The 13,417-nt window shown below is 43.6% G+C and overlaps 1 protein-coding gene across 1 annotated transcript in view; it reads right to left on the bottom strand.

The window, feature by feature from the left end:
• Positions 1-1,645: 1,645 nt before the first annotated feature.
• Positions 1,646-13,417, bottom strand: part of traf6 (TNF receptor-associated factor 6) — a 47,912-nt gene continuing 36,140 nt past the window's right edge. Inside the window, exons 6-8 of the mRNA XM_060838745.1 lie at positions 12,082-12,153; positions 5,564-5,641; positions 1,646-2,811 (exon numbers count right to left, since the gene is read on the bottom strand). Coding sequence (XP_060694728.1) covers positions 1,879-2,811; positions 5,564-5,641; positions 12,082-12,153 — 1,083 coding nt within the window. The 3' untranslated portion in view covers positions 1,646-1,878. The remainder of the gene's footprint in view (positions 2,812-5,563; positions 5,642-12,081; positions 12,154-13,417) is intronic.

Raw genomic sequence — 13,417 nt, 5'->3', positions numbered from 1 at the left:
AAGCATATGGTGTTTTGGCTTTTATTAACAGGAGGATTGAGTTTAAGAGTCGTGAGATCTTGTTGCAGCTCTATAAAACTTTGGTTAGATCACACTTGGAATACTGCGTCCAGTTCTGGTCGCCCTATTATAGGAAAGATGTGGATGCTTTGGAAAGGGTTCAGAGGAGGTTTACCAGGATGCTGCCTGGAATAGAGGGTTTATCTTATGAAGAGAGGTTGACTGAGCTCAGACTTTTTTCATTGAAGAAAAGGAGGAGGAGAGGGGACCTAAATTGAGGTATACAAGATAATGAGAGGCATAGATAGAGTCGATAGCCAGAGACTATTTCCCAGGGCAGAAATGGCTAACACTAACAGAGTGTTAGTGGACTGCATGGTGACACAGTGGTTAGCACTGCTGCCTCACAGCGCCAGAGACTCGGGTTCAATTCCCGACTCAGGTGACTGACTGTGTGGAGTTTGCACATTCTCCCCATGCTAAATTGCCCGTAGTGTTAGGTGAAGGGTAAATGTAGGGGTATGGGTGGGTGGTGGGTTGGTGTGGACTTGTTGGGCCGAAGGGCCTGTTTCCACACTGTAAGTAATCTAATCTAATCTAATAAAATGAGGGGTCATAGTTTTAAGCTGGTTGGAGGAAAGTATAGAGGGGATATCAGAGGTGGGTTCTCAACACAGAGTTGTGAGAGCATGGAATGCATTGCCAGCAGCAGTTGTGGAGGCAGGGTCATTGGGGACATTTAAGAGACTGCTGGTCATGCATATGTCACAGAAATATGAGGGGGCATACATGAGGATCGATGGTCGGCACAACATTGTGGGCTGAAGGGCCTGTTCTGTGCTGTATTGTTCTATGTTCTAATTGTCTCTGTACAGCAGACTGATTAGCTCAGATGGCTGGAGCATGGTGCAGAATAAACTTAGTGTAGCTTCAATCCCTATTCCTGCTGTGTTGTTACTCACAGGAAAACAAATTAAGGAGTTAAAATGTCCAGCGAGCATGGACAGAACACAATTATCATCCACTTGTAGTTTAATTAGAAAATACATAGAGCAAGGAGGAAAAGCTGAGTTCAGCAATCGCCATAAAACATTGGCTTTAAATTGTGGAAAGCTTAAAATTTCAAACTAAAGTTATTAGTAACTAGCTGTATATAATTGGAGGAAAACATTGAGTAATCCAGAAGATCCCTTTCCACTGCTCAATTAGGACTTGATCAAACCTCCGGCTAAACAGACATCCCAAATTACAGTTACTACTTCCTCAAGTTGCTTATCTTCTCTCTATTTAATGTAGCCCCTCCAGTTTTTTTTTGCTGCTTTCACTATACACCTTCCCAAATATGATGCTCAGATAGCCTATCGCTTTGTCATTTCTGTAACTCTCAAACTCTTGGCTCTACTTCAGAAGACAATCAATGGCTAGGACAGTTTTCCTAAGAATTATGTTACATCTTCTAATTATACAGCCAGTGATTCATTTTATATGCAGGCTGACTAAAAGAAACAAGGCTGAGATTTGCTACTGACCTATTGTCCTCCCAAATGATTGCAGGCCATTCCCATCAGGTCGCACAGTGGATGCAGAATCTTTAAATTGTTTTAGGGCAGAGGTAGATAGATTCTGGATTAGCGGTGGGGGGGGGTTGTGTATACAAATTTATTCATATAAACCAGTGATAATACATCATAGGCAATGTTAACTCAAATTCCCCAGCCCGTCTGTAACCATCACTGATAGCAACAGGCCATTCAGTTTACACAAGAGTCATTGAGGAAGGAAGGCATGGGGTTTCTTTGAATGACGTACTGCTTGTATTGTAATAGGCCCCAGGGCCTGGGAGTGTAAAATTAGTGGTACTGCTGCAGCAGCCAAGTCTCACAGACCACCTTCTGCTGAGCGGGCTTGGAAGTCATCCTTCCTCATCCAGTTCAGATCAGAACGTGTCACAACCTCACACCGGACCAGCAGCATGTCATCTTTCACGTAGGTGCGCTGCTGGAGGGCTTTGAGGTGCAGGAAGGTGACGTAGCCAAAGCCCTTCGGGTTGCGGCACTGAGTAGGCCGCTGGAAGGCCAGCAGCTCGGGTTTGCTCTCCATGATCTCCTCGTGGTTCTGCCTGATTGGGCCCTCCGACTGGTCAAGTATAGAGAGCCGGATGGTGCCCTGAAAGGGCCAGCTCAGGTAGCTGTCATATTCGCCCTGCATGGTGTGTACAAAGAGTGAGATGTAGTTGGAGCAGCGCTGGGCACTGGGAGACTGCAAGTGCAGGCGGAGGCAGAGCTTGTACCCTGGCTTGCCTGTATAAAAGCCAGGGCTGTGCAGCACCACTGGCTGATCCTCTGCCTGCGCCTGCAGGTGGCTGGCGAAGTTTTCCACCCTCCAGATGAAAATCCCATTGCACTGGTGGGCCTCCAACTCACTGACGTGTTTCTCCAGCGCCCGGACACTCCGTTTCAGATCCCCCACCTGGCCGCTCTGTGTCCCCATCTTAGCGGTGAGCTCCCGGATCTGATGGTCCTGCCGGACCAGACGGCCCTCCAGTTGCTGGACGGTCTCCCTCAGATTCTGGATCAGAGGTGAGCAGTCACAAGACGGTGGGACCCCGAGTGCTGGCGATGACTGAGAGTGTGAGGCCTGCAGTGACCCAGGGAGTGTCACTGGCTGGAAGTCATCTTCTGCATTCAGGATGTCAATGGATGGCACATGGGAGCTGAGTCCTGAGCTTACACTGCGCAGCGTCTGGGCCATCATCCGCATGTGGGCCTGTGTGTAATCCTGTAGGTGCATCGCCAGGTCATTCCTCTGCATCTGAACAATTTGAAGCAGGAGAAAGTGAGGACTGCAGATGCTGGAGATCAGAGTCAAAACATGTGGTGGTGGAAAAGCACAGCCGGTCAGGCAGCATCTGAGGAGCAGGAGAGTTGGCGTTTCAAGCATAAGCCACTTGATCATTCCTGGTGAAGGGCTTATGCCTGAAACATTGGCTCTCCCACTCCTTGGATGCTGCCTGACCAGCTGTGCTTTTCCAGCATGACAATTTGAAGCAGTCAGGTTAGCAGGTTGCTACAGCACACATTAAAGTTACTTTAAATTATAGACAAAGGCAGCAAGAAATTACATTTTTATCCTCACCTGATCACTGTAAAATGTCCCAAAGGGTGATTATGAGACAGATTTGATATGAAGCAGCTGTAGACATATTAGAACAGATGTTCAAAATTTTATGAAGGGTATCTCAAAAGAGGACAAAGTAGCAAGATTTGTGGGGAAGTTTACAAGTTACGTAGCTGTAAGGACAGTCACTAATTCAGTGGAAATGGGAGTTCTGGAAGAGGAAAAGGGGAACTTATCAGGGGCCAGAACTGGACAGATGGCAAAATCACCGGGGTTTTGAGATCTGGTGAATGAAAGGATGAGAATGTAACGACAATAATATAAATATAGTGTTAAAGAGTGCTACAACTGTAGGAAATCTTTGCAAAAATACAAAAGAAGTGCTTGAAATGTACAGTATTTAAAATAAGGAAAAAGTGGTGAACACTTCTGGGCGGGGGGGCATTTGGGCTGGAGAAATCAGACAGTGTTGCTCACATTCAAATCTTACTGCCTTTTCGAAGGTACCTCAATGTTAACCATTCACTGGGGAGATCTGAATAACTTCGAGTTTGTTGCAACATTTAGTTAGATCACGGCCAATCGGTAACTCCAGCCCCAACAACCCACCCTGGCTCAACAAGCCTGTGCTGCACAAAGACACAATCTAGGTACTCCATTTCCAATGGAACACTGGTCTCAACACCTTTTCTACAGGACTATCTTCCAGTTTTCCACTATTACTTGTGTCTAAGTGCATCTTGACATTAACTTTGAACAGTCCAGCTCTAACATTAAGGTTTTACCCTTGTGCAACTTTCTGCACATTTAAGACTTCCTCCAGGAAGCGTGGGGTGGCACGGTGGCTCAGTAGTCAGCCCTGCTGACTCTCCGCGGCAGGGACTGGGTGCGACTCCAGCCTTGGGTGACTGTGTGTGGAGTTTGCACATTTGCCCGTCCTGTCTTCCAGGTGCTCCAGTTTCCTCCCACAGTCTAAAGATGTGCAGGTGAGGTGGATTGGCCATGCTAAATTGCCTGCAGTGCCTGGCGATCTGCAGGGTAGATGGATTAGCCATGGGCAATGTGGAGTTACAGAGGGATGGATCTGGGTGGGCTGCATTATGGAGGGGCAGTGTGGACTTGATGGGCTGAATGGCCTGCTTCCGCACTGTCCATGATTCATAAGCTTTGTGCTAGGTTTTATGTGGCTGCAAAACAACTGCAAACTGCCATGGTGATAAGAAACAATCATTCCAGTTCAGGAATTAGAAAAGTTGAGTGAAAAATAATTTCTCTCAAGCAGCCAAAGCAGAGAGGTAAATATTTTTTGTACTGTATTTAAGGGTATCCAATTTTGCTTTTTAACTTCAAGCAGAGAATTATGAGTACGCTTCTCCAGCTATATACTCTCTACACGCTTCATTCCAAACCGTCTTAATCCCTGGAATTGCCAGGACTGTTCTCTGTACTTGTCATAACGTTTCAAGTTCCTGCCTCTCCTCAAGCTCTCTCTCTAGCTGAGGGGAGAAGGAGTAACCGTTCCTCAGGATTGCCCAATGACCATGAGAAAAGGAGTAATAGTATCCAGGAGTACTGTCAGGAACGCCCGTTCAATAATAATAGTAAAAGATTAAGAAGCAAAAGGGATAACTTAGAAGGGAGGAACTTAAAATGATCACAATCACTAGAGAAAAAAAGTTTTAGGAAAATTCATGGACTAAATGCTGACATGGCCCCTAGTCCTGAGGGTCTGTATCTGCGGGTTTTAAAAGCTGTCAGACTGTAGATTACAGTTTGAAGTCTTCCAAAGTGTCATAGATTCCAGAAAGATCTGACAGATTGGAAAACTGCAAATGCAACGTCTCTAATCATGAAAGGAGCAAGCCAGAAAGCAGGAAACAGTTCGCCAAACTTCCATCATTGGAAAAATATAGAAGTCCATTACTAAAGGAGTCGGAGCAGGTCATTTAGAGGATCACGATAAATTCATACTGATTCTACCTGATCGTACAAAAGGGAACCTGTGCTTGACAAATTTATGAGTGTCCTTTGGGACAAAAAAAAAGAGGAACCAGAGGAGGAAGTGTATGACATTTGATAAAATGCCACATAAATGCACAGAGGAATCTTTTCCCTTGTGGGAGATATTTCCTATGTGTACATTATTAGAAATTAAGAGGTAATAACCTCTGGGGCTTCGCTTTGTTGTGTGTATCATCAACAGGCTTCGTATAAACTCCTGTTAGTTTAACAACCATTAGCCTTTGAAAATAAATGACACGAAAAATAACAGAAGAACTCACACTCACTTCCTGTTCTAAAACTAGCAGAGATGCAATTATCGAGGTGGGGAGGCAATAATTAATTTATTTCACATCGCTACAAGGTCACAGGTAACAGAATCATGCCAGTCCTTTGAAAATGCCTTGAATCACATCTACAATAGCAGGGAATGTTACTGACTTACCTTTTCTGGGCAGCCAAAGGCACTAAAAGTGCAGGGGACGGGTGCTTTTGGACAGTCCAGGTTATAATGGTTCTGCATCTGTTGACAGAATGATTGCACTGAAGTTAAAACCAAGATGTGAGGCATAAATATGGAGGATGGTAATACATGCGATCTCAGTATAGTCACCTCTAGACCTACTCTGGTGTCATTCTTCATCCTTCCAATACTGGCCACCCCGCATCCTCCCACTTCTCGAACAACATAGGCAAAGCTAGGGTGCAGGACTATCAAGCACTCGGAAGGAAATTGAAGTACAGGTCCTCAACAGTCAAAATCTCCGGATTACTGCCCGAGCCACGTGTCAATTGGCATAGGGATAAGAAAATTAGGGAAGTAAACACGTGGCTAAGGGATTGGTGTGGGAAAGAGGGATTCCCCTTCATGGGGCATTGGCATCAGTTTTGGAACCGGGGGGGATCTGTACCGTTGGGACGATCTCCACCTGAACCGATCAGGTACCAATGTTCTAGCGAAGAGGATAAATAGGGTGGTCAGTAGGACTTTAAACTTCTGAGTTGGGGGGGAAGGGAAAGTGAAAGCGAGAGGGAGTATGGAGTTAAATGGAGAGATAAGCAGGAGGATAGCATGTATGCAGGTGGATTGAAGCTTGAGGCAGATTAGGAATGCAACAAAAAGGAAGGATAACCTAGGACATCTTATGACTTCCAATATCTCTAATGATAAGAAAGTTAGCATTAAGGCACTCTACCTGAATGCTTGTAGAATTCGTAACAAAGTAGATGAACTAACGGTACAGACCATCGTGAATGATTATGATGTGGTAGGCATCACAGAGACATGGGGGGTTCAGGACTGGCCGTTAAAATCCAAGGATTTACAACTTATCGAAAAGACAGGGAGGTGGGCAGAGGGGGGGCGGGGTGGCCTTGTTAGTTAAGAACAAAATTAAATCTATGGCACTGAATGACATAGCGTCGGATGATGTGGAGTCTGTGCGTGTGGAATTGAGGAACCACAAAGGCAAAAAAACCATAATGGGAGTTATGTACAGACCTCTCAACAGTGGTCAGGACCAGGGGCGCAACATGTACCGGGACATAGAGAAGGCATGTCAGAAAGGCAAGGTCACGGTGATCATGGGAGACTTCAATATGCAGGTGGGCTGGGTAAATAATGTAGCCAGTGGATCCAAAGAAAAGGAATGCATGGAATGCTTGCAGGATGGCTTTTGGAGCAGCTTGTCATGGAGCCCACAAGGGAGCAGGCTATTCTGGACCTAGTGCTTTGTAATGAACCAGACTTTATAAAAGATCTTAAAGTAAGGGAACACTTAGGAAGCAGCGATCATAATATGGTAGAGTTCAGTCTGCAGTTTGAAAGAGAGAAGGCAAAATCAGATGTAATGGTGTTACAGTTAAATAAAGGTAATTATGAGGGCATGAGAGAGGAAGTGACGAAAATCGACTGGAAGCAGAGCCTAGCGGGGAAGATAGTAGAGCAAAAATGGCAGGAGTTTGTGGGTATAATTGAGGACACTATAAAGAGGTTCATCCCCAAGAAAAGAAAGATTATCCGGGGAGGGATTAGACAGCCATGGCTGACAAAGGAAGTCAGGAAATGTATCAAAGAAAAGGAGAGATCCTATAAAGTGGCCAAGAACAGTGGGAAATCAGAAGATTGGGAAGGCTACAAAAACAAACAGAGGATAACAAAGAGAGTAATAAGGAAGAAGAGGATCAAATATGAAGGTAGGCTAGCCAGTAATATTAGAAATGATAGTAAAAGTTTCTTTCAATACAAAAGAAACAAACGACAGGCAAAAGTAGACATTGGGCCACTTCAAACTGATGCTGGAAGGCTAGTGATGGGAGATAAGGAAATAGCAGGAGAACTTAATAAGTACTTTGCGTCAGTCTTCACAATGGAAGAAATGAGTAATATCCCAACAATTAAAGGGAGTCCAGGGGCTGAGTTGAGTATGGTTGCCATTACAAAAGAGATAGTGCTAGAAAAGCTAAAAGGTCTTAAAATTGACAAATCTCCTGGCCCCAATGGGCTACATCCTAGAGTTCTGAGGGAGGTGGCTGAGGAAATAGCGGAGGCGTTGGTTGAGATCTTTCAAAAGTCACTGGAGTCAGGGAAAGTTCCGGATGATTGGAAGATCGCTGTTGTAACCCCCTTGTTCAAGAAAGGATCAAGACAAAAGATGGAAAATTATAGGCCAATTAGCCTAACCTCGGTTGTTGGTAAAATTCTAGAATCCATCGTTAAGGATGAGGTTTCTAAATTCTTGGAAGAGAAGGGTCGGATTAGAACAGGTCAACATGGATTTAGTAAGGGGAGGTCGTGCCTGACAAACCTGTTAGAATTCTTTGAAGAGGTGACAAGTAGGTTAGACCAGGGAAACCCAGTCGATGTAGTCTATCTAGATTTCCAAAAGGCCTTTGATAAGGTGCCACACGGGAGGCTGTTGAGCAAGGTGAGGGCCCATGGTGTTCAAGATAAGCTACTGGTATGGATTGAGGATTGGCTGTCTGACAGAAGGTAGAGATTTGGGATAAAGCTTCTTTTTCGGAATGGCAGCCGGTGACAAGCGGTGTTCCACAGGGTTCAGTGTTGGGGCTGCAGCTGTTCACTTTATATATTAATGATCTGGATGAAGGGACTGGGGGCATTCTAGCGAAGTTTGCAGATGATACGGTTAGGTGGACAGGCAGGTAGTACTGAGGAAGTGGGGAGGCTGCAGAAGGATCTAGACAGTTTGGGAGAGTGGTCCAGGAAATGGCTGATGGAATTCAACATGAGCAAATGTGAGGTCTTGCACTTTGGAAAAAAGAATACAAGCGTGGACTACTTTCTAAACGGTGAGAAAATTCGTAAAGCCAAAGTACAAAGGGATCTGGGAGTGCAGGTCGAGGATTCTCTAAAGGTAAACATGCAGGTTGAATCCGTGATTAAGAAAGCGAATGCAGTGTTATCTTTTATCTCAAGAGGGTTGGAATATAAAAGCAGCGATGTGTTACTGAGACTTTATAAAGTTCTGGTTAGGCCCCATTTGGAGTACTGTGTCCAGTTTTGGTCCTCACACCTCAGGAAGGACATACTGGCACTGGAACATGTCCAGCGGAGATTCACACAGATGATCCCTGGAATGGCAGGTCTAACATACAAGGAACGGCTGAGGTTCCTGGGATTATATTCATTGGAGTTTAGAAGGTTAAAGGGAGATCTAATAGAATTAAAGGGGTAAATTCAGAACAGAAATGCGGAGACATTTCTTCAGCCAGAGAGTGGTGGGCCTGTGGAATTCATTGCCGCAGAGTGCAGTGGAGGCCGGGATGCTAAATGGCTTCAAGGCAGAGATTGATCAATTCTTGATGTCACAAGGAATTAAGGCCTATGGGGAGAATGCTGGTAAGTGGAGTTGAAATCCCTTCAGCCATGATTAAATGGCAGAGTGGACTCGATGGGCCGAATGGCCTTACTTCCACTCCTATGTCTTATGGTCTTCTCCCCTACTACTGCAGTTCAGACTAACCCTCGACCATAAGTACATCACATAATTTGTTCTCCTCACTTTACAGGAAGCCTCACAATCACTAATACAGGTATAGGGATTTCAAATTGAAGTTACAGCAGCAACATATCCAGTGACTCTCAGATGTAACATTAAAGAAGATATGACGTGTTTTACATCAGAGGTCATTGTCAGTAGAAAGTTCACAACAGGGTCTAACCTCTACATAATATCCTGCAGCCAGTGACAACACTGATAAGAATATTGTGAAACTTGAAAGGGTTCATAAAAGATTTACAAGGATGTTGCCAGGGTTGGAAGATTTGAGCTATAGGGAGAGACTGAACAGGCTGGGGCTGTTTCCCCTGGAGCGTCGGAGGCTGAGGGGTGACTTTATAGAGGTTTATACAATCATAAGGGGCATGGATAGGATAAATAGGCAAAGTCTTTTCCCTGGGGTCAGGGAGTCCAGAACTAAAGGGCATAAGTTTAGGGTGAGAGGGGAAAGATACAAAAAGGAACCTAAAGGGCAACTTTTTCACACGGAGGGTGGTACGTGTATTGAATGAGCTGCCAGAGGATGTGGGGGAGGCTGGTACAATTTAAAAGGCATCTGAATGGATATATGAATAGGAAGGGTTTGGAGGGATATGGGCTAAAAGCTGGCAAGTGGGACTAGATTGGGTTAGGATATCTGGTCAGCGTGGACTGAAGGGTTTGTTTCCGTGCTGTACATCTCTATGACTCTAAGTGAAATGGGGAAAAAAAAAAGACTGTTTTAAAAGCCAAAGATGTGGAATGGACTACTGCACTTTTAAAAGCTACCTACATTTGTTTAAAGTGTTTACATTGCTGTTAGCTGACTGGTCTGTGAAATGGTCACCAGTTACTGGTGACAAAGACTTTCCACCTGACAACAATCATGAGATTGGCTCTTAGGGAGCTGAACAGCTTGTGGATGTGAATGTTTGGTCTGAAGCCACTGGACCTCTGGAAAGAAAGGAACTGTCCTTCTCTTCCCCACACCAAAAAATTCTCCCAATGAATATTGGGAAAGCCAAAGCCCTTCTTTCAAACTTCATTCCTTAATCATCAAATCCATCCACTTCAATTGCAAACTGATTAGATCAAACTAGATGACAAAGACACTGGATGTCAAACCTGACTCCAAGATATACTTCCCAGCACATATCCACACCACTGCCTCTAACTCTGTAACATTACTGAACTCTATCCTTCATCAGCTTATCTTCTGTTGAACCTCTCAGCTATTCCTTTGTCACTTCCACAGCTGACCATTCCAATGCCCCTGTCAATCCTTTGTAGAGCTGAGGTAATCCAGACTCCAACTCCAGTCTCTTAACTCACATCAAGGCATAGCTGTCATCACATTTCAGCAGCTCTGTGCTCACAGACATGCAATGACCCCAAGGTAAGCAAAATCTCAATTTTAAAATTCAATTTCTTTCCAAGTCTCACCCTGGCCTGTCCCTTCCCAATTCTGCAGTCCCTCTAACTTGTCAATTCTGTGAGATGTGTGTGCTCCTCCATTTCTGGACTTATAGACCACCCTCAGTTTTAACCACTCTGATGGTGATAACTGTCTTTGAAGCTGTCAAAGTTCTAAACATCGGAATTCTCTCCCTCTCTTTCCTCTTTTAAGATGCTCCTTAAAACCAACCCTCTAATATCAATTATATGGCTTACTGTCAAGGTTTGAAACAACAATCCATTGAACTAACTTAACCTGCTGTATGAATTGTTATTGTCATTGCTATCAGTGAGCAGTACATTTGCCCGCAAGTATAACTGTTGTCAATGAAGTGACTATCAGTTCAGCTACTGACAATAGACTAATGGGTTATAATTGGTCAGATTGAATCCGGCCTATTTTTCATGTCAAATGTACAGCAAGGTGACTTTCTTTGCCAGATAGATGTCAGTGTTATAGATGCGCTGGAAACAATTTGGATAAAGGCACGGCTAATTTAGATCTCAAGTCTTCAGCACTACAGCCAGTTCTGGTTATTAGGATCCACTGCTTTTGCTGGAACTAGCATTTTCATGTGTGTGAAAGTTTTGTCAAAACGCTTCCACAGACTGCCCAAGGTTTAAGGCAGCAACTCGCTTGCCATTTCCAGAGGACATATGGCCTTTGCCCACAATAGATGAATTATATTCAGAAAGATTCTGTGTAGGATTTTTGTTAGAGCAGTAAACGTTTTATTAACCAGCACCATATATGTGCTGATTGATAAAATATGGGTCGCTCTGTTATAACATGGGTTCCATCAATACGAGTTCACTGTAACGTGATTGATGAATTGGGCACGCTGTTTCGTCAGCGCAAACTTTTAAATCATGTGCTGGCCGTAACACGATTACAGCGCCAACACTTTAAGCGCTGTCTCTAAAGCGCAATTTTTCTATCATGCCGGGTTGCCCAAGAACTGACGGTATTTCGGATAATCAAAAAGTGACATGACTTAAGACACTGGCATTGGAGTCTGGATTGCCTCAGCTTTACAGAGGATCAACAGGGGCATTGGAATGGTCAGCTGTGGAAGTGACAAAGGAATAGCTGAGAGTTTCAACAGAAGATAAGCTGATGAAGGATAGAGTTCAGTAATGTTACAGAGTTAGAGGCAGTGGTGTTGATATGTGCTGGGAAGTATACCTTGGAGTCAGGTTTGACATCCAGTGTCTTTGTCATCTGGTTTGATAATCAATGTAAAAACACACACTAAGTAAGAGAAACATAATGTGGGGGTATACACATCACTGTTATACTTAATTTACAACACAAACCACTTAAATAATAAGGCAACTTGGCCTTACATAAAACTTACCAGCAGAGCACTTACCACCCTCAGCTGACCACTCAGACATCACGGAGATTTGCAATAATACAATAAACTTTTGGTCTTTCAGGTATATAATTTTTGCCAGTTCATAAAGTTTGCTGCATCTACCACCGCATCTGACTGGGTCCGCTCACCTGTTCTCGGATTAGCTCCATGTTGCAGTATTCACAGGTAACGTTGGCCAAAGGGCAATTCTGATCATGACCCTAAATCGTTAACAAAATGCACAGTTCAATAAAAGCCAAACAGCAACATTCATGCAGACTAGGAATCAAGATCAGGGTTTAATTGCTGGATAATATTGTCTACATTATAGTCAATTCACTGAAATTGGCTGGAGGTTTGGTCCATAGGAATCCTGCATCATTTGGAATGAATAGTTTAAGAGATCGCATAAGGGCCCTCCTGAACCGAGGGGCCTGGGTAACCAGCAAGTTTTACAACTTGAAAATCAAGTGCTGGATATTGTTAAGTTGTGATACAATGTTGCTTTTGAAGCTGTAAGTACTTAAGGCTGAATAAGTACCAAGAGTGTTTTGAGTGAAGGAAATTTGGCTTGACACCAATCCTCTGATTGGTTGAGCTGTGGAGTGCTATAAAGTCATAAATGCCAGAGCAGAGGAGGAAAACAACTGGAGCTTGCAGACAGCAAACATCCATCTCTCATGCTGCATGCAGGAAAAAGGGGGAATAAAAAAGCTTAAAAGAAAGAATTCCAAAACAAGAAATTACCCATGACCATCGGATTAACCATTAAATTGCAGAATGACTGTCACCCTACAAGCAACAAGTTGTCCTTGCAAAACTTAAAAGAACTGTTAGAAAATAACTTTCCACCCTCTAATTCTGGACTTCTGATATTTGGAACTGTTTTTACCCTATATATAATATTTTCAATCCATTGTATGTGTTCAAGTTTGTCTTTTGTCTGACTTAATTGTGATTGTGTGTGTTTGTGCGTGCATGTGCGTGTATTTGAGGGATTTTGAAGGTGTAAAATTGAAGTTGCATAATAGCAGATTCAAAATCCTTTTGTCATTGCTCAAGTTAGTTCTGTTACTGACAAAACCTAGTGTGAATTGCTTTTGCCCTGAATAAGAGTCAGGCAAATTGATCGTTTTAGTTTCTCACTGGGATTTTACACACTTATACATTTTATGACAACTTGTGGGATGATGGGGCATGGTTATTGGCATACATTTCCCAATAAAGTTGTCACAATGTAAGGGTGTATGAGCTACTGGAAGGTAATACAATGTAAGGAAAATTGGAAGGGTTTTGGTCAATGAAATATCACGTAGTGGAGATAAATGGGAGCGTTTGGATAATTAGAGTGTTCCTTGTTGCTAATTTCAGGACTGATATGTTTTAGAAGTATAACTTAAAAGTATAACTTTTAAGTCTTTAATTCTCAAACTACATGAGAGATAAATGAAAACATAAGTTTCAGAAACTGAAGAAGAACCCTCG

This window comes from Hemiscyllium ocellatum, chromosome 18 (assembly GCF_020745735.1).
Source record: "Hemiscyllium ocellatum isolate sHemOce1 chromosome 18, sHemOce1.pat.X.cur, whole genome shotgun sequence".
Classification (NCBI taxonomy): Eukaryota; Metazoa; Chordata; class Chondrichthyes; order Orectolobiformes; family Hemiscylliidae; genus Hemiscyllium; species Hemiscyllium ocellatum.
This window is presented reverse-complemented; position numbering and strand designations above follow the sequence as displayed.